The sequence below is a fragment of the Lampetra fluviatilis genome, chromosome 72 (assembly GCF_964198595.1).
Source record: "Lampetra fluviatilis chromosome 72, kcLamFluv1.1, whole genome shotgun sequence".
Taxonomy (NCBI): domain Eukaryota; kingdom Metazoa; phylum Chordata; class Hyperoartia; order Petromyzontiformes; family Petromyzontidae; genus Lampetra; species Lampetra fluviatilis.
This window is the reverse complement of record NC_136346.1, coordinates 3679143-3700367: the sequence shown is the minus strand read 5'-3', so window position 1 is coordinate 3700367 and position 21225 is coordinate 3679143. Positions and strand designations below refer to the sequence as shown.

The 21225-nt window shown below is 49.9% G+C and overlaps 2 protein-coding genes across 2 annotated transcripts in view; one reads left to right on the top strand and one right to left on the bottom strand.

Moving 5' to 3' along the window:
• The window catches only part of LOC144953089 (uncharacterized), a 405883-nt gene extending 385386 nt beyond the window's left edge, over positions 1–20497 (bottom strand). The window contains exon 1 of the mRNA XM_078883604.1: positions 15735–20497. Coding sequence (XP_078739730.1) covers positions 16053–19301 — 3249 coding nt within the window. The 5' untranslated portion in view covers positions 19302–20497 and the 3' untranslated portion in view covers positions 15735–16052. The remainder of the gene's footprint in view (positions 1–15734) is intronic.
• On the top strand, positions 1941–15058 carry LOC144953102 (uncharacterized). The gene is made up of 4 exons (XM_078883635.1): positions 1941–1948; positions 4438–4555; positions 6914–6982; positions 9192–15058. Exons 2-4 carry the CDS (start codon positions 4444–4446, stop codon positions 10085–10087), a joined length of 1077 nt encoding a protein of 358 aa, XP_078739761.1. The 5' UTR covers positions 1941–1948; positions 4438–4443; the 3' UTR covers positions 10088–15058.
• Positions 20498–21225: the final 728 nt, after the last annotated feature.

Genomic DNA, 21225 nt, shown 5'->3' with positions numbered 1-21225 from the left:
CTGTGACAGGAGGTCATATAAGGCATCTGACTCATCGGCTTTGCCTGCATCCCTCCACGGATGTTCGTCTTCGGTGGGGGCATAAGTAACCACCACCATTATTCCTCGCCTCCGGTTGATGGGAAGGCGAGCCCAAAGTATCCTGGGGCTTACAGCTTCCCACACCTCACCGCCACGCTCCCACACCCCCTTCATTCTTTTGTTCAGAAGAAGAGCCACACCCTGTTATTTGGCTGTCTCCTGCCCCGAGTGAAGGACTGTCCACCCCTCATGGTGGCAGGAACCAAAACCGGTCCACCGGACCTCCTGAATGCCACAGAGATCCAGGCGGTACCGGTCCAGCTCCCGACAAAGGAGTGGCAGCCTCTCCTCCGCAGTGAGCGTTCGAACATTCCACGTGGCCATCCGCAATGGTTTTTCGTTGTTTCTGGAGGAGCCCCGAGGGTGAAGATTCAATCTCCTGGCTCCGCCAAATGGGGTTTGGCCAGGAGACGTCATAAAAGCCTGACCCCCCGGGGCCTCCGGCACAAGCTTATTTGTTACAGGTTTTTGTTTATATCGTAGTTTAGTGGTAATTCATTGAAGGTGGAGGGGTTACCAGCCGCTCGCACCCATCCAGAGCCCCCGTTTAGCCACTGTGGTGGTCACAGACGCCATGAGGGGAGAGGCCAATGGGCATTGGCCCTCCCCCCACAGCACTGCCCACGACAGTGTTGCCCGTCCGGCACCGCGAGGAGGTAGGAGGTTGTTTTGCCGGACACTTTCACACACACACAAAACAAAGATAAAGACAAAGACCCCCCATATAGACTGTCGGGGCAAGTACTGTTAGCGAGCACCTATGAAGGCCAGAACGGTACACGAGGGGGTGGGTGGCCAGAACCATGCCCGACCGCCTTTGTCTCCCTAGTGGCAATGTTTACACACCGCACCAGGTACTAATTTGAGGCTGAGTCGACCTAGGGGAGGCCCGGGACCGGTTCAGATAATTGTCACCGATGTTGGCCGTGAGCAGGAATCGAACCCGGGTCGCCGGGATTATAGCGCAGCGCGCTAACCGCTACACTACCGCTCCCCACTTGCGCACGCACACACTTGCACACGCACACACTCGCGCGTGCACACACTCCCAGTGCGATGGCTGACTCAGAGTTCCGCGGTTTAAGTCGCAAATGCGAGTTCGAGTTTTAACTTAATGTAAAAAAAAGTTAATATTTCATGGAAGCAGGTTCGTAAGTGCGGGTGTTTGGAAGTCTCGAGTTCGTAAGTCGATGACTGCATGTCGTTGAGTTTAAAAAAGGGAGAAAAAGCGAGGAATCGATTTTAAATCTGTTTAAAATGTCGGAATCTATAATCGATTTCTTGACTTAAAGCGTTCGGGACTGCAGGAATTCAAACTCTTTGGGTCTGTCGGTAAAGTCACGGAGATAAAAGAAAATAATAAAAATAGCGATTTTTTTAAATTATTTAATTGAATAATAATTGTTCATTACTTTTCTATCTACGTGAGTTGACCGAAAGACCCAAAGAGTATCGATTTCTTACTTCCGCTGAATTCGTCCACAACCATTGGTGCCAGAACACATCAAACGCCGCGCGATTGAAATCGGTCACGGCGATCCGACTCCAGCGGGGCAAACCTGGAGAATCGAGAGTCGCGATTACTGGAATCGATCCCATGCGGCTGCCCTCCGCCACGCTGTGAGTAGCCGAAGTCGACCCCGCGAGTGGTGATGGGGAGCGGTGGCGCAGCAGTTAGCGCCGCGCTCCCCTCCACGCCTGGCCACTCGGTGGTGTTGGATTCCCGCCCGCCTCCACCGGTTGACGATTATCTCGACCGGTCCCGGGGCCTGCCCTAGGTCCACTCGGCCTCAAATTAGCAACCCGGCGCGATGTGTTAACGTCGTCACTTGGGGAGACAAAGGCGGTCGGGCGTGGTGTTGGCCTCGTGCGTCGCGGTGTAGAAGCTGTCTATGGGTCCAGCTGTCTCTGTGGTGTGGAGGCTGTCTCTGTGTCCAGGTGTCTCTGTGGTGTAGAGGCTGTCTCTGTGGTGTAGAGGCTGTCTCTGGGTCCAGGTATGTGGTGTAGAGGCTGTCTCTGTGTCCAGCTGTCTCTGTGGTGTAGCGACTGTCTCTGTGTCCAGGTGTCTCTGTGGTGTAGAAGCTGTCTCTGTGTCCAGGTGTCTCTGTGGTGTAGAGGCTGTCTCTGTGACCAGGTGTCTCTGTGGTGTAGAGGCTGTCTCTGTGTCCAGGTGTCTGTGGTGTAGAGGCTGTCTCTGTGACCAGGTGTCTCTGTGGTGTAGAGGCTGTCTCTGTGCAGGTGTCTCTGTGGTGTAGAAGCTGTCTCTGTGTCCAGCTGTCTCTGTGGTGTAGAGGCTGTCTCTGTGTCCAGCTGTCTCTGTGGTGTAGCGACTGTCTCTGTGTCCAGGTGTCTCTGTGGCGTAGAGGCTGTCTCTGTGTCCAGGTGTCTCTGTGGTGTAGAGGCTATCTCTGTGGTGTAGAGGCTATCTCTGTGTCCAGGTGTCTCTGTGGTGTAGAAGCTGTTTCTGTGTCCAGCTGTCTCTGTGGTGTAGAGGCTGTCTCTGTGACCAGGTGTCTCTGTGGTGTAGAGGCTGTCTCTGTGTCCAGGTGTCTCTGTGGTGTAGAAGCTGTCTCTGTGTCCAGGTGTCTGTGGTGTAGAGGCTGTCTCTGTGTCCAGGTGTCTCTGTGGTGTAGAGGCTGTCTCTGTGGTGTAGCGGCTATCTCTGTGTCCAGGTGTCTCTGGTGTAGAAGCTGTCTCTGTGTCCAGGTGTCTCTGTGGTGTAGAGGCTGTCTCTGTGTCCAGGTGTCTCTGTGGTGTAGCGGCTGTCTCTGTGCAGGTGTCTCTGTGGTGTAGAAGCTGTCTCTGTGTCCAGCTGTCTCTGTGGTGTAGAGGCTGTCTCTGTCCAGCTGTCTCTGTGGTGTAGCGACTGTCTCTGTGTCCAGGTGTCTCTGTGGCGTAGAGGCTGTCTCTGTGTCCAGGTGTCTCTGTGGTGTAGAGGCTATCTCTGTGGTGTAGAGGCTATCTCTGTGTCCAGGTGTCTCTGTGGTGTAGAAGCTGTCTCTGTGTCCAGGTGTCTGTGGTGTAGAGGCTGTCTCTGTGCAGGTGTCTCTGTGGTGTAGCGGCTGTCTCTGTGTCCAGGTGTCTCTGTGGTGTAGAAGCTGTTTCTGTGTCCAGCTGTCTCTGTGGTGTAGAGGCTGTCTCTGTGTCCAGCTGTCTCTGTGGTGTAGAAGCTGTCTCTGTGTCCAGCTGTCTCTGTGGTGTAGAGGCTGTCTCTGTGTCCAGGTGTCTCTGTGGTGTAGAGGCTGTCTCTGTGTCCAGGTGTCTCTCTGGTGGAGCGGCTGTCTCTGTGTCCAGGTGTCTCTGTGGTGTAGAAGCTGTCTCTGTGTCCAGGTGTCTCTGTGGTGTAGAGGCTGTCTCTGTGTCCAGGTGTCTCTGTGGTGTAGAGGCTGTCTCTGTGTCCAGGTGTCTCTGTGGTGTAGAAGCTGTCTCTGTGTCCAGCTGTCTCTGTGGTGTAGAAGCTGTCTCTGTGTCCAGGTGTCTCTGTGGTGTAGAAGCTGTCTCTGTGTCCAGCTGTCTCTGTAGTGTAGAGGCTGTCTCTGTGTCCAGGTGTCTCTGTGGTGTAGAGGCTGTCTCTGTGTCCAGGTGTCTCTGTGGTTTAGAGGCTGTCTCTGTGTCCAGCTGTCTCTGGTGTAGAGGCTGTCTCTGGGTCCAGGTGTCTCTGTGGTGTAGAAGCTGTCTCTGTGTCCAGTTGTCTCTGTGGTGTAGAAGCTGTCTCTGGATCCAGGTGTCTCTGTGGTGTAGAAGCTGTCTCTGTGTCCAGCTGTCTCTGTGGTGTAGAGGCTGTCTATGGGTCCAGGTGTCTCTGTGGTGTAGAGGCTGTCTCTGTGCAGGTGTCTCTGGTGTAGCGTCTGTCTCTGGGTCCAGCTGTCTCTGTGGTGTAGAGGCTGTCTCTGTGTCCAGGTGTCTCTGTAGTGTAGAGGCTGTCTCTGTGTCTGTCTCTGTGGTGTAGAGGCTGTCTCTGCGTCCAGGTGTCTCTGTGGTGTAGAGGCTGTCTCTGTGTCCAGGTGTCTCTGTAGTGTAGAGGCTGTCTCTGTGTCTGTCTCTGTGGTGTAGAGGCTGTCTCTGGGTCCAGGTGTCTCTGTGGTTTAGAGGCTGTCTCTGTGTCCAGGTGTCTCTGTGGTGTAGATGCTGTCTCTGTGTCCAGGTGTCTCTGTGGTGTAGAGGCTGTCTCTGTGTCCAGCTGTCTCTGGTGTAGAGGCTGTCTCTGGGTCCAGGTGTCTCTGTGGTGTAGAGGCTGTCTCTGTGTCCAGGTGTCTCTGTGGTGTAGATGCTGTCTCTGTGTCCAGGTGTCTCTGTGGTGTAGAGGCTGTCTCTGGGTCCCGGTGTCTCTGGTGTAGAAGCTGTCTCTGTGTCCAGGTCTCCATGGAGATGGACCCAATGTGCTCCTGGGTGCCACCAGCTGCTGCTTCTGCGCTTGATGCGGCACTCATGAAGCAGGAGGAGTCATGGACGCATGCAGCGTTGAAGCTGGAGGGTGAGGGCCCTTCCCCCTGCACTCACCACACTCACCTCACTCACCCTACTCTCCACTCTCACTCACCACACTCATCTCACTCACCCTACTCACCACTCTCACCACACTCACCTCACTCACTCATCCTGCTCAGTACACTCACCACGCTCACTCGCCACACTCACTCCACTCGCCACCCTTACTCAATCTTCTCACCCCACTCGTTGCACTCATCACTCACCCCACTCGCTGCACTCATCACTCACTCCACTCGCTGCATTCATCACTCACCCTCCTCACACACCACGCCTGGACCAGAAGTAGTCGCGCTCGACTTGTTGATGTCCAACTGAACACAGCAATGCAGTGCATCACTGGAACCCTCAAGTCGACCCCAACACCCTGGCGGCCCGTGCTGTCACAAATCTCTCCCCAACCCCTCCGCCGCAATGCTGAAACCCTCCGGGAAGTCCTGAGAATCGAGGAAAATAGTCGCCTTGCCATTCGCCAGGATCTCGATAACATCCCACGCCATCGCTTGCAGTTACCCTTATTGACCCCATGTGCTTAACCTTTAACAATGCGAGTTCAACCCCAGTGAAGCTTGTAGAGCTGAATGGAGTTCAAAATAACTCACAAACACCTCGTGAAAGACTTAATGCAGAAGATTTGATCTTCTACGATTTGATGGTCCACCATAAATTGCATCCACACAAACCATGGCAGATGCGGATACCTTATGCACAAATCGAAAATTAAAAGCTCTCCAGTAGTGTGCGACCTGTGGTCATCCAGAATAAACCGTAAAACTTATAGCGACGCAATAGCCGATCTACAAATACGATGGAGATATCACGGCGATACATTCCTCTGCTCCTGATGCGGTTATCTGGCTTGACCACCTGAATGTGTAAATGTAGTTGTTGATCTGTATCTACATCAGCAGCCGTACTTAAAGAAAAAGACCCATCAAGAACTGAGGCTCAAAAGGATCCTGCCAATTTGCTGCGTGTGATCTCAATTGAAGTAATTTGCAGGGGATTTGATTTTTTTAGCATTGGGAAGTTTTGGCCAATATCAGTTACACCATGTGTGTAGGTGCTTTTTGTGTAGCTTCGGCAGAAAACTTAAGAACCTGGAGAAAACACAAGCAGAACCAGGGGGAGAACACAAAACTCGGCACAGAGAGGCGATGCCGGTGATGAGCAGCGCTCGGCACTGTGCCACCATTCCGCCCCATGTGTCAAATGTGGCGATCCACGTTTCATTCCCGCTCACGACCAATAACAGTGAAAGCAAGACCAGTGAAACCTTGGATTGCGAGTAACTTGGTCTACGAGTGATTTGCAAGACGAGCAAATTTTTAAAAGAAAAAATAATTTGATTAACGAGCGATATCTTGCAATACGAGCAGTACATACAGTATATGCTTTGTCTGCCGAGCGTCACGTGATCACAACTGAGCCAATTGTTCTTCTCTCTCTCGCTGCGGGATTGTGGGTAATCATCTCCCATGCTCGGTCTCAGTCGGCGTGCCTCACTCGTATAGTCAACATCCGTGTGAGCGTATACTGTTTCCTACAGTACTCTATAGTGTTGTGACCACGTGTGTGCGTAAAGCATTTTTTTAATTTTGTGTAGTGACTTCTTTAGTAACTGTACTGCAATAATGGCCCCCTCCTCCTCTCCTATCTCGTCTCTCTTACACCAGCCACGATTAAATTTAATTAATATATTTGATTACTTTATATTAAATAAAAAAAATATATAAAAAGGTACAGTATTTTGTATTAATCATTTTTATATGAATATTTTTGGGTTGTGGAACGAATCATCTGAGTTTCCATTATTTCTTATGGGGAAATTCGCTTTGATATACGTGTGCTTTGGATTACGAGCACATTTACGGAACGAATTATGCTCGCAATCCAAGGTTTCACTGTACAGTCTGTTGATCTCCTATAACACGGTAGTAGTTGCCTTGCTGAATAAAACCGCGTTATGAAAAAAAACGCGTTATAAATAACGTTGGGTAAAGCACAGTCCGCGATAACACGTAAGATGCATACGCAGGCTGAACAAAGACCGGGGCATGGTGGGTATCGTCTTGAATCATCCAGCAGCATCCCAATGCTTTGTGCGATGATGCTACGCCAAGACAGACGTGCAACTGATTATTCCTACTCGCGTGACTCATTTCTGTTCACTCGATCGCATTTTAAGCAATTCGCATCAGTTTAATGAAAAAAGTGTTCCTTAATACATGCATAGCGTTTTAGGAGAACAGACTGTATTTGAACCAGGCCGAGGCCTTGCCTAAGTCGACTCGGCCTTATATGAGTACCTTGTGTGATGTATTTGTCTTTGTGCGTGCTGTAGCTGCAGACAGCTGTACAGAGAGCCCGGGAGAGGCAGCGTCATGGCTCACGGTGAAGAGCGAAGCCTCAGGTGGGGGCTGAGCGCTGCTACCCCCCCTCCCCCCACCTCCGCTCTCTCTCTCTTTAATTTGCTCACCGCCGTCGCCTCGTTGCGTTTCTCCAAACGCAAATCTCAAGTTCAAGTCCTGGCCTCCTCGCCGTTGTCTAGAGCAGACTCAATTGGACAGCGGTGCCGGTTTGAAATCAAATGCACCCCCCGCAGGCCACACAGGGCCTACGAAAATGAAAAGCGTAATAATCATACAGCGTTACCGAACGTCGGCTGTATTAAAACAACAATAATATAGCTAAATTCCCATCAACAACCCACGTAATTTCGATTTAAAGCTTTCGTGACTACAGGGATTCATCTTCTTGGTTCTTTTGGTAAAGTCACGTAGAAGGTAAGTAATAAAATAATACAAATTTCACATAAAACAATTCTCACGACGTTTCGGCCACAACGCAAGCAGCCGTCCTCAGGTGAAGAACAGGTCTGTCATAAAGACAGCGTCTGAATGAACACCACCACGCTTGGCAGCGTATATTTAAGCTGCGTTGGAGGGGGAAGAGTGCCTTGACAAAGGAATTTGCATATCAAGAGGAATGTAAAAACACCTAAATGAATGAAATGATTTGTATAGCTACTCACTCAGTGCCGCGGCTGCTCGCTTCCTGCTGCCTGCCACCTCTTTGTTTGGACCACTACATCGAAGTTTGAAACAAGTGGACTGGACTCTTGCCAGCTTTGTTTTTCTGTGCGCAGATCAAGCATGTTGGCTTTCCATTTACCTCCACAAACAAATTAGAATTCTTCCACCTTTCTTGCAGAATTCTACGCTCCTTATCGACCTTTTCTTTAATATCATAATTGGCCTATAAGACTTATAAGACACTTAAAAAAAATATTCCCACGCATTTGAATTTTTTATTTTAACTGCCATTTGAAACGGATTTTGCTGCTGGAGTGAGGATAGTCGTCATATCGGTATGAAGTGCGTGCATAGAACCAGCGTGAGGCACTTCCTCGGATTTCTAGGGACAGAGGTGGTGGTGGAGGGATCAGTGTACTTCTGCAGATGTCTATCACACAGATTAACTAAAACTGAACAGTTTTTATATCACAAGGTAAGGCCCACTGAGCTATGTAGCTCTTTTTGAGAAGGAGATCTGCCCACAAGTGATAACTCAAAAAAGTGGCTTATCTCATGGAAATGTATAGCAGCCAAATACTCTAAACGCACGTTTCTAAATCTGGAGGTGAGACCTGGAGGGGAAACCTGGAGGAGCCGGAAAGAAATCCACGTGACCACGGACAGAGAGACACGCAGACTCCACGTACACAGCAGGCGTCAGGGTCGGGATCGAACCCACGACCTCCTGTATACCAGGCAAGGTAGTTAACATCTCTTAGCCACCAGATAAAGTTGCCGTGGGGGGGACTGGGGCTCTGTGTGCAAACATTGCAGTGGGCAAACCGGGTGACGGCGGCTGGGGGGGGAGGATGTCTGGGCTCGGTCATCGAGAAGGAGGAGTTAGAATGCATGGGAAAAGAGAGTTCATTTAATTTCTAACTGCAAGGCACGCCAAAATCCCCCATTTTAAATTCAGGTTGAATTCATGTCGAAGCTTTAAAATATTCTATAAATAAATTATAACAAATTTAAATAAGTGGTAACGATTAAAACACTTGGCAAGCCTGGAGGAAGGGGGCTTGGGGTTGCCGGGTCCGGCCCGCGTCAAGTGTTTTGACACCCCCTGATCTAGAGCTTAGAATACCTGCTGGTTATGTCCGTTAGGCGATTTAATGTAGCCAATAATTTTTCCGGTCGCATCTTTCTCTCAAAACTTTTCAGCTTCAGCCCAGGGGTTGACAACCAAAATAAAATAAAACGCAATATTTCAAGCGCCACAATATGCATCAAGGTGAATACGAAACAGCGGTCCTTAATAAATAAACGTCACGAAGCAGTTACTCAAAGAGCTGCCGCATGCAGCTGCGAGCCACAAGTTGCCGACCCCTGCTTCAGTCATGTGTCTTCAGACTTCTTGAACTGCTTGTTCTCTCCTTCTTTTGTTCTACCCCATTCCCTTCCTCCTCCTGCATACGTGTCTGGGCACTCCGACGTGTCACGGGTGCATTACAACATACGGGGAAGTTATGTTCCCACGCTCTCCCCTCGTTAACGCCGAACACCCAAGAGCCACGTGCCCCCACATTTTTTTTTTTGTCGCTGCAGAGGACGGAGTGGATGGTGCCAGCTTCCCCTGTCTGGTGTGCGGCCGCGAGTTTGGCCGCCAGAGATCTCTGCGCCAGCACGAGCTGTGGCACCGGCGCACGGCGGTGGCCCCTCACCCGGAGGGACTCGGTGACGACGATGACAACGTTACCGGCGCCAGCCTCCCGGGCCAGCCAGGCTCTCGTGCCACGGAGAGGCTTCACGGGTGTGCCGTCTGCGACAAGGCGTTCAAGCGGAAGCGATACTTGATAGTTCACCAGAGGACGCACACGGGTGAGAAGCCATATGGCTGCACCGAGTGTGGTAAGGCGTTCACGCAGAAGGGCCACCTGCGCATGCACCTGATGTCCCACAGCGGTGCGAAGCCGTACGCGTGCGGCGTGTGCGAGAAAGCGTTCCCCAGGAAGGGGCATCTGCTGGTCCACGAGAAGACGCACACCGGCGAGAGGCTGTACGTGTGCACGGTGTGCGACAAGGAGTTCTCTCGCAAGGAGCACCTCCTCGTGCACCAGCGCACGCACACCAACGAGAAGCCGTACAAGTGCCTCCTGTGCGAGATGGCGTTTAGGCAAAAGAAGTACCTGCTGATCCACCAGAGGAACCACACGGGTGAGAAGCCCTACACGTGCGCGGTGTGTGACAAGGCCTTCAAGAAGTCCGAGTACCTGCAGATCCACCAGAGGACGCACACGGGAGAGAAGCCCTACAAGTGCGTGCAGTGTGAGAAGGCATTCGCGCAGAAGGGCGACCTGCAGAGGCACGAAGCGATCCACTCGGGAAAGAAACTGTTTGAGTGCCCCGTGTGCGGAAAAGCGTTTAAGCGCAAGGACTATCTTGCCATCCACAAAAATAACCACGGTGTGGTGAAGGGCGAAAAAAAAGCAAAGGTGAAGTGAACCTGGGGAGAGATTCCCAGACTCGACAAGGACGACGGCAAGATGAAGCTGCCCTGTCCACTCTTGCTGTGTTTACTCCTCCTGCCTACGCGTCGCATGGCTCCTCGTGCAGTCAGAGCCACTTGCCATGGCTGATTCTCCCTTTCCCCGCATTTCAACACCTAGGAGACTCACTGCAGGTCTTTCCCTTTTAACTTGCAATGTGCAGATGTTTTTGTCGAGAAAACATTTTTTAAGAGGTGGAGTGTTCTTACATTCTGCACTGCAGTCAGGGTCTCATCGCTGGGTTTGTAGGCAAAGGGATTGCAGTCCACTCATTGGTGTTCTGCTGCGTTGGCCTGGAGTCTGTGATGTTTGCGATTGCTGGGCTAAAGTATTCTTGATGGGGGGGCTATTGCACCAACAATTAATGTAGTGGGTGAACTGACTGAGCGGAGGTTGTGCGAGTATCCTACTAGTGACTGGGATTGACAAGGATGGACCCAAATGCACAAGTGGTATCCCCGAATCATGGAAAGACTGGTTGGGGCCCCATATCCTCAGTAGCAGCTCTGCGTCGCACACTGAGGCTTCAGGAGATGCAGTCGATGGCTCAGGGGACACATGGAGGACACGGAGACGGCACTGGTGTGCATGGAGCCAGGGGGCTCGTGCAGAGGAAGAGGAGTACGTGGCCCCAGTGAACGCAGAGCCTCAGGGACTCCAGCAGGTGGAGCTGTGATGCTCTTGCTAAGAGGCTTTTCTTGCATTGGGATGGGAGTGCAGGTGTTTCCTCCTGCTGTGGTATATGGAATGTAGCGGACATCACGAATATGTTAGAAGCCACACCGTTGCCTTGAGTGTGGCAAGTTAGACTCCTGAGTCCTTAGACTTTTCATATAGATCCAAAAGGACTAGTTTGGAAAATACAATTCACAGGCATGTCCTCATTCAATGATGATAATTTTCCATGTGCTAACATGAGATTGTATTGAGAAACATGGACAGAAACTATCGTCCTATTTGGTGTTTGCAGAATGTTTTTTTTATGGAATCAACAATTATCTTATTCCCTTCCAGTACCATTGTAATGGCTTGTCATGTTATAGTGCTCTAGGATTTATTGTTAGCTCAACTCTCCTCCTTAAAACACTTCTGCTTTGTGTTCATATACAGATTTCATCACTGGTGTTTGGAACGCCATTCTGGTATTTATTGTCCCACCATTCAAACTCGTTGTCTCACTGTTGTGCGGCATTACTGTAAGCCTGGTTATAGCCCTGTTAAAAGCATGTCTACGTTTCACTCTGGAATAAGGTCCAATGAAAATTCTGGTCGCACCCACCAGGCCACAATAACCAAATTGTTGCTTTGTAAGAATCCATATGAAGTGATTGTCACGTGCTTTTAATGCTTTAATAGTTAAGTCTGAATGTATTTTGGTTGTATAACTAATATACAACATTTAAATATGAGAGCATGCGTTGGGGCACCCATCTCACGTTCAAACCGGCAATGTGTAGTACGAGTGCCTTTTTAAAGTGTAATGTCACTCATAATCATGCAACGTCGTTAACACTTGCATTATGTGGTGATGTCGGCCAGTCCTCACTGCATTTAAAAGGAAAGGGTTGAGCCTATGGATAAAGATGCTTTGGTCACCATCGATAGACCATGTGTCACTGCCACTGACAACACCTCCCAGATGGACAACTGTATGGCTTTTGATTTAAAGCTTTCGTGACTGCAGGGATTCATATTCTTGGTTCTCAATAAAATAATAAAAATACAAAACAATAAAATGCTCACGACGTTTCGACTGCAACACAAGCAATCGTCATCAGGTGTGAAAAACAGCAAGAAATTTGAAAAAAGTGGCGGTTATTTCTTAACGTTAGCACCACGAACAGCGATTTTGGCAGTTGTTCAGATGGACGAGTCCATCTATGTTCGGAAAAGAGGAGGTGGAGAGGAAGAGAATGGAATGTGGTCTGAAAGTCACCGTAAGCGTGAACACAATCAATTAAGACCCGAAATGGTTTATCAAATCCTTCCAATGATTGCTAAGCCAGAATCCATCTTCTTGGTTGAAATTGTCTCTGTGTTTGTATATATGGATAGCCTCATGAACGAATCTCTCATGGTAGCCAGATGGCTTGCAGAGAACCTCTGTCTTGGAGAACCAATAATATAACTGTGGCTCTCTAATTGCTTTAATGTAATGCCTCAATGTGTTCCTACACTAAGGTGTTGCATTGGAGAGGAGTATTTAAATGCAAGTGATGTGTTTTATAGATAAATGGGGCATTGCATCATGAGGTGCAGTGAAGTCTGTCCTGAGTCAACTCTGTCCATCGCAGCCAACTGCAGTGGCAGTGGACGACGTGCCTCCTAAACCCATTATGTGTTTGAACATTGTTCAATGTGGTCCACAACCGTGATTGGAGAGAGAATCCCGGTTCATCAATAGTCGGGTCCTCAATTATGTTTTTGTTTGCCATGTTTGTAGCTGCCCACCATTCAGACCAACGAGTGTGGGTGTCTTTATTTCCAGCTGCCAGAGTTGAGGTGAGTATCCAGATTGGCTTCCTGGATTTAAGCCTTGGGCATGGGAGTTCCTTTATACCTTGGTGGAGCGGTAGGGTGAAGTTTTCCATGATGTACTCCATAATCGCCGTGGTATCACTTCGGATGTTGGCTGGAGCGATGTTCACGAGTATAGGAATCCACAGGAGGAGAATGGACTTCAGAATGCCGCTGATGATATGAAGTGCAGTATTGATTTCGTTGTCGATGAGGTTTGTGTGAGGGCTGGCCCTCCACTCCGCTGCAGAGTGGACCAGGTCCTGCGTTGATATCTTCAACATGTGGGCATCACTTCCTCATGTTGTTCCCGCGAGTTTCTGGATATTGTTCACTTGTGCTTTTGTTGAAATTTTCGCTTGTTCAAGGTGGTGCCGGTAGTTGAGCATTCAGTCCAGGGTAACTGTGAGGACCAACGTCCACCACACCGCCCTCGCTAGGCAAGTGAGACGCGTCATCCGCCCATTCCACTCCCTCCTCCACCGCGTCGGTTAACTCCCGCCGGGCCTCCGCCGACTGAGTGACGGGGCCCCCCGCGCTAGCGCCCTCACCGAGGGACATACTCGTGCTGCTGGCTTTGGAGCCACACGGAGTTAGACCACATGCCCGTGCACACCGCAGCTATCACTAACAAAGTGGGCCGTGAATGCGCTCGCACCTGCATGCCATTACCTCTAAACGCATGCCCGTGCACACCGCAGATATCGCTAACACAGGGGGCACGAACTCGCTCACACCTGCGAGCAATTACCTCTTAATGCATGCACACACCGCAGCCCTGCGTTCATTCTCGCTGCGCAGTTCACCACGCAGTCGCTCCACACATCACAGACACCACACCTATGCTCTGTACTAACTTTTATTCTCAGCGCAAACCACGCACTACCCGGCGGGAATATTTTGCGAGAAGAGCCTAGCCTAAGTCCCCAGTCACTCAAACGCCCTACCACGTACCTCGTAACTGTACTCACGGCATCGCACGGACGCTGTGAGATGCGGAGGGAAGCGGACAAAAAAGCATTGCCTATCACTGCCTTGGACCGTGTTCGCGAACACAAGGCAGATCTGAAACACGGTAGGACCAATACCTCTGCCGTTGCTGATCATTATTTTAACGCTGTGGGCTCGCACAAAATAGATTTTTCCAAGATCAAGGTACTATGCTAACCCACCGGCTATCATCAGAAATTTGTTCATGAAGCCATCCAGATATATAAACACAGACACAACTTCAACCGAGAAGATGGGTACAAACTGAGCAATCATTGGAAGGAGGTAATTAACCAAGTAAAGTCTTAACTGACTGTTTCCATCCTACCTGCCTATGTCAGCTGTTATTTCCGACTCTCTGTGTGTCTCTCTCTGTCTCCCTTTCACCATGTGTACCTCTTGCTCTTAGGGATTTGTTCCTGTTGCCCGGCTCTGACATTGACATGCTAATCTCTCACATTTACATTTACGTACAAATTCCTTCTCTAGCTCCACCCACTTACCCTGGGGTTGGGCCCACCAAAATCCTATATAAACTCTTGTTGCAGCAGCTCTTTCTCCTACGTCAGAATTCCTCCTGCTGTGTTTGTTTCACACCTGATGACGGTTGCTTGTGTTGGGATCAAAACGGCATGATCTATTATTATTTTTTCTCTCTACGTGACTTTACCGAAAGAACCAAAGAGTATGATGGCATACTTCGCTCTGCCATTGCGCCTCGTCAGTCCCTACTTTCCCAGTGGTGTTTGCTCCTTGGTATTTTGAGGAGTGCCATTTGCGGAAGCAAGAACTTTGGAGGAAGGAACGTTGTTGGCCCATATCTCATTGCGATGTTTACCGGAATCTCTGGTGGCTTGTCAACAGGATTACTTAAGGGCAGTGTTTCTGGCCAAAACATTTTATTTCCAGGAAAATTTACTTGGCAAGGAACCACCCAGCTGAGCTATTCAGGATGGTCGACAGTTTGTTACATCCTAATTATACAATTGTAGTAACATAGAATTGGTCACTACGAAGCCTAGCGCTGGTTGCTGGAGGAGAAAGGGATCTGCAGTTGCAGCAACCGTCTGACAGCAGGCCACGTGATAAACCAGAGAGGGATGTCGGGGAAAGGTTACAGAGGGGGCATGGGAGGGAAGCCCGGGAACCCGCTTATAGGTTCTAGAAAGGGGGCATGGCTGGGGCGGAGCAAGGCCACGCTGGGAGGATAAAAGGGGACCCCGAGCAGAAGCTCGGGGCTGTTGCCTGGAGTGGGATCCCGTTGTGCTGCTGGAGTCTTCGCCGTCGTCTACGTCTTCACCTGCTTGGCGTCGTCAGTCAGGCAGTCTGCCAGCTGTCTGACGGTGAGCTGGAGTTACTCTGTGTGGACTGTCAAGGCTGTTAATAAATAGTGCCTCCTACTCTTAGTGTCTCTGAGTCAATCACTACACAATCATCAGGATTATTCCATCTGTTGAGCGATCCAGAGATTTCCATCAGTTTTTTTTACCAATATTGACTCTTTGGTTCTTTCGGTAAAGTCACGTAGAAATAAATAAATACAAATTTTAGAATACGACGTTTCGATTGCAACACAAGTGTAGTGACTGGAAATGTCATTGTGTGGTGCCGGGCTTGAGGCCACGACGGGATGTATACTGTTGTGTGTACACCCCGCACACGAGGTGTAGTACCAGCCCTAGTGGGTGCTTGGGTGAGCGCTGATTAAGCACGGTGGCACCACGCACAGCGTGCATTGCGGGCTCCCGTTGAGAGAGCGAGAGTGTCAGCCAGCTGGGGTTACGTTGGGGGCATGATACTCTGGCTGACCTGGGGACACGTGACCAGATGATACTGGAGGGGGGCCACCGGTGGAGGGGGCTAATGGGTGGTCACATGGTCCGGGAAGAACTCTCGAGAGCCTTCGGGCAAGGGCGAGAGAGATCGAGACGGTGGGCAGGGCGAGAGGCGGAGCCAGCCCCAGCCCCAGCCCGGCCCGATATAAGGGGGGCCCTGTGAGGGGCTCGGGGTTCTGACTGTTGGAGAGGCAGTATGTTGTGCTAAGAGAAACGTAATTCTTAAAGTCTTAAAGTCACTTTATTGTCAAGTGTGTTACATGCATAACATACAACACAGATGAAATTACAGTCCTCTCTCTTAGTCCCACGGTGCAACCAAGCAATTAAAAAACAATATATAATCACAATTAACAGACATAAATAAACAATAAACAATCGGCGATCAACACAAAATAAGTAATCTAAATGTAATAAACTTAAAATAAACAGTCGAAAATTTTTAAAATGTAAAATATTATTTAAATTAAGTATTTAAAGAAATAAGATATTTAAACCAATGTGGTAGTGCGATGTAGTGCAGTGTGCAGTCCAGAGATCAGAATGTACAAGTCAATGTGAGTGTTTTGAAAATGGGTTCAGGTGACAAATGGACGTCGGTGGCGCGAGGAGGGAAATGGTGGTATAGCAGGGAGGGAGTTGAGTTTCCTGACAGCCTGGTGAAAGAAACTGTCTTTGAGCCTGCTTGTCCTGGCTGGAAGACTCCGCAGTCTCCTCCCTGATGGCAGCAGGCTGAACAGGCTGTAAGATGGGTGAGTGGGATCACCTGCAATCTTTATTGCTTTGCTGGTGATGCGGTTGTTATAAATGTCAAGAAGAGGGGGGAGAGAGACACCAATGATCCTCTCAGCTGCTCTCACTATGCGCTGCAGAGTCTTGCGGCAGGACACGGTGCAGGTGCCGTACCACACGGTGATGCAGCTCGTCAAGATGCTCTCAACGGTGCCTCTGTAGAAGGTGTGCATGATAGGGGGCGGGGCTCCTGCTCTTCTCAGTTTGCGGAGAAAATACAGGCGCTGTTGGGCTTTTTTGGCCAGTGATGCAGTGTTGTGACTCCACGACAGGTCTTCAGAGATGTGCACACCCAGGAACTTGGTGCATCTCACCCTCTCCACTGCAGCACCGTTGATGGTTAGCGGAGTATGCTGGGTGTGCACTCTCCTGAAGTCCACGACAATCTCCTTCGTCTTCTCAACATTCAGGTGTAGATTGTTGTCCTTGCACCACGTGGCCAGCCCGCGCACCTCACTCCTGTAGTTTGTCTCATCACCGTTATTGATGGCACCCACCACAGTTGTGTCATCCGCAAACTTAATGAAGAGGTTGGAGCTGAATGATGGTGTGCAGTCGTGGGTCAGCAAAGTGAAGAGGAGGGGACTCAGCACACATCCTTGGGGGACCCCTGTGTTCAGTGTGATGGTGCTGGAGATGTTGCTGCCAACTCGAACTGCCTGTGGTCTCCCTATCAGGAAGTCCAATAGCCAGTTGCACAGCGAGGTGTTGAGCCCCAGGTGATCTAGTTTGTTGATGAGCTGCTGGGGAATGATTGTGTTGAATGCTGAGCTAAAGTCGATGAACAGCATTCTGACGTAGGAGTCTTTAGTCTCCAGATGGGTGAGAGCTGAGTGAAGGGTAGCGGAGATGGCGTCATCGGTTGAGCGGTTAGACCGATATGCAAACTGGAAACGGTCCAAGCCCGGGGGAAGGATAGACTTGATATGTTGTAGAACTAGCCGCTCGAAGCACTTCATAAGGATGGGAGTGAGTGCAACCGGGCGGTAGTCATTGAAGCAGGCGGGAGATGACTTCTTCGGGACCGGGATGATGGTGGTAGCTTTGAAGCACGTGGGTACAACAGCCTGTCTCAGCGAGGTGTTAAAGATGTCGGTGAAGACATCTGTGAGCTCCTCCGCACAGTCTCTCAGGACACGACCCGGAATGTTGTCAGGGCCCTGGGCTTTCCTTGGGTTCGTCCTTCTGAGGGATCTCCTCACGCTATCTGGGGATAGCGTCAGCACCTGATCACCGGGAGGTGGTGGAGTCTTCTGTGCTGGAGTGCTGTTGTCTGCCTCAAAGCGAGCGAAGAAGTCCTTCAGCTGGTTCAGCAGAGAGGTGGAGCTGTCACAGATCTGCGGAGAGGGTTTATAGTCCGTGATGGTCTGCATCCCTCGCCACAGGTTCCTGGTGTCTCTGCTGTCATTGAAGCGGTCGGCGATCCTCCTGGAGTAATGCCTCTTGGCCAATCTGATGCCTCGCGACAGGTTGGCCCTGGCTATCTTCAGGCCCATCTCCTCGCCTGCTTTGAAGGCGGCGTTCCGAGCCCTCAGGAGCCTGTGGACTTCCCCTGTCAGCCATGGCTTTTGGTTGGCCCGAATGGAGATGGTTCTGGTGACTGTGACATCCCCCATGCACTTCCTCATGTAGGAAGTGACGGTCTCCGTGTACTCCTGGAGGTCTACGGTGTTGTTGTAGGTGGCTGCCTTTCTGAACATGTTCCAGTCGGTGGTGGAGAAGCAGTCCTGGAGTGCCTCCGAAGACCCCTCAGGCCACACGCATATCCGCTTTATAACTGGTTTGGTGACTTTAACCAGCGGCCTGTACGCTGACGTTAGCAGAACAGTGGCATGATCAGAGGCCCCAAGGTGGGGGAGGGGACGGGCTTTGTAGGCACCTTTGTGTGTAGTATAGACATTGTCCAGGATATTGTTTCCTCGTGTGGGAAAGTTGATGTGTCCCTGGAGTTGTGGAAACACGATCTTGGGGTTGGCATGGTTGAAATCCCCAGCGAGAATGAGGAAGGCATCTGGGTGGGCTGTCTGCTGGTCACCGATGTGTTGATGGAGTTCATACAGTGCCTCGTTCCTGTTGTTTTCGGAGCAAGGGGGGATGTATAGTGCCACCAACAATATGGCACTAAATTCCCTCGGCAGATAGAATGGCCGGCATTTAATTACCATAAACTCCACCGATGATGAGCAGTGTTGGCAGACCACAACAGCATCGCGGCACCAGGCATCGGTGATGTAAACACAGAGTCCCCCGCCGCGAGTCTTCCCCCCCTCGACGAGCGCTCTGTCCGCCCGGTAACATGTTAGCCCGGCTAGCTGAATGGCATAGTCAGGGACGCTGTCGTTAAGCCATGTCTCCACAAACACAAGGACACAGCACTCACTCACAGTCCTGGAAGTTGTACGAAGAAGGCGGATATAGTCCAGTTTGTTTTCCAGCGAGCGTACGTTGGCCAGTGTGATGGTCGGGATAGCCGGCCGGTGAGGGCTAGCCGCTCGCCTAGCCTCGATACCTCCGCGCTTTCCCCTCTTCTGCTTCCTCATACACCGCCTATGGCGCTTCCACTGTAGGCTGGTTGCAGTAGTAGGGGTCGGTGGTAGAGCAGGCCTCTGGAGCAGACCGCAGTCGCGTAACTCTTCCGCGTCTGCTGGGTTTATATCCATAAGTATGGTTCTTCCGATGGCGAGCAGAAATTCACGAGTGTATGTGCGCCCTACGTTTAATCGACGTGATAATGACGAACAAATGCACGTAGATGGATAACACAAAAAACATAAAAACACCGATCTGATGGGAGAGAGAGGAGCCGCTGCATGTATCCGCGCCGCCATGATGCCCATGTAATCAACCAGGCTATGCGTTAACTGTGTTAACCGACTCTGTTGTTGCATTGCATTACACTTCCTAATTTTACTTTCTCCGTGCTTGTTTGTAAGTCTATTGTCCAGGGTCATCCGCCCGCTATGTGCTTGTTGGTTTAGAAGTCCAGTGTCGCTCCTCTGCCCGCTATGGGCAGGAATTCCACACAACTCTCTCATTGTTTTCTACCCCCCCCCCCTCTCTATTTAAGGCCGCGACACAGAGGTGTTGTCTTTCTGTGTCTATGTGTGTGTCCCTCCGTGTCTGTATCTCTCAAATTTAGCATTCTTTGGAAGAACGTTAATCAACCAGGTAGGATGGTGACTGTTGTGTTAGCCGACTCTGGGTTGTATTGCATTATGTTTCTAAGTTTGTGCTGTTTTTTCTCATTCATTCGTAGCTGATGATGGTTGCTTGTGTTGCAATCGAAACGTCGTATTCTATTATTATTTTATTTTGTTTATTTCTATGTGACTTTACCGAAAGAACCAAAGAGTAATTCCTGCAGTCACGAAAGCTTCGAATCTAGTTTCAACCACCTCTACGGGGAGGATTTCCCGTGTTTGTTTCACACTTAACTTCTAATTTAGCAATCTTTGGAAGAATGTAATCAACCAGGCTACGTGTTAACTGTGTGTTAACCGACTCTCTGTTGTTGCATTGCATTAAACTTCCTTAATTTTACTCAATTTGATTTCTCCGTGCTTGTTTGTAAGTCTATTGTTCAGAGTCATCTGCTGCTATGTGCTTGTTTGTTTAGAAGTCCAGTGTCGCTCCTCCACCTGCTATGGGCAGGAATTCCACACAACTCTCTCATTGTTTTCTACCACCCCCCCCCCCCCCTCTCTATTTAAGGCCGCGACACAGAGGTGTTGTCTTTCTGTGTCTGTGTCTTCTCTACTTGTGTCTGTGTCTCCGTGTCTGTGTTTTGTCTCCATCTCAAATTTTGCATTCTTTGGAAGAACGTTAATAAACCAGGTAGGATGTTGACTGTTGTTAGCCGACTCTCTGGGTTGTATTGCATTGTATTTCTCAGTTTGCTATGTTTGTTTTCTCATTCATTCGTACCTGATGATGGTTGCTTGTGTTGCAATAAAAACTTCGTATTCTATTATTGAATTTATTTATTTATAAGTGACTTTACCAAAAGAACCAAAGAGTAATTCCTGCAGTCACCAAAGCTTCGAATCGAATAAGATTGATTTCATCCGCAATATACTCGGACCCCCAGACTGTCTCATGGTCAGCCTCACGGCAAAGACTCCTCTAGTTCTGGATAGGTTTGCCCCAATTTCTTCAGCCATCTTGCAACTTGCTTCTGGGATGAATTGGACCACCTGTGATTTGGATCCCTGCCCTTCATGCCTCCTAAAGGAGTCATTTGAGACAGTAGTCCAAATACTTAAATCATAAATTCCTCCCTTTCGAATGGCAAGGTGCCTGTGTCCCTTAAAAAGGCACTAGTGCGACCACTTATGAAGAAGTCGGGACTGGATGTTGATGTATTATCAAACAATCACCCAATCTCCAACCTCCCATCTTGGAAAGTTGTTGGAGGTGGTCTCAGCCCAGTTGGAACATTGCCTTGAGTCTGGTCGTTTATTTTTTTCATAATACCCAGTCCAGCTTTCGAGCTGGTAAGAGCATAGAGACGGCCCTCATTTGTGTGGCTAATGACCTTCTTCAGTCCATGGATCGGACAGATATCTGCCCTTGTCTTGCTTGATCTCTCAGCAGCTTTCGACACAGTTGACCATGCAATTCTGCTACAGCGCCTGAGAACCATGGCAGGAATTGGTGGAACTGCCTTAGAGTAGATTGCCTCTTTCTTGTCAGGAGATACCACAGAGTGTCTATGGGTCCCCATTTGTCACCTGAAGGGCCTGTCCTGTTTGAGGTCCCGCAGGGGTCTGTTCTGTCACCCCTGCTTTTCAACCTATATGTTCAGCCGCTGCGGGATATTATCCGGAGGCGGGGCCTATGTTGCCACCAGTATGCCGATGACACGCAGATCTATGTCTTGCTTACTGACAAACCTGGGTTTGCGTGTCTCTGCATTGCCTGAATATCTGTCCGAGGTAGCAGCAACATTGCTGGATAAAA

What these genes read in the sequence shown, in the direction of transcription:
- LOC144953102 (XM_078883635.1), top strand. Translation starts at nt 4,444, where the DNA reads ATGGAGATGGACCCAATGTGCTCCTGGGTGCCACCAGCTGCTGCTTCT. An exon ending in TGCAGCGTTGAAGCTGGAGG is followed by an intron (nt 4,556 to 6,913) that starts GTGAGGGCCCTT and finishes TGCGTGCTGTAG; the next exon opens with CTGCAGACAGCTGTACAGAG. An exon ending in GGTGAAGAGCGAAGCCTCAG is followed by an intron (nt 6,983 to 9,191) that starts GTGGGGGCTGAG and finishes TTGTCGCTGCAG; the next exon opens with AGGACGGAGTGGATGGTGCC.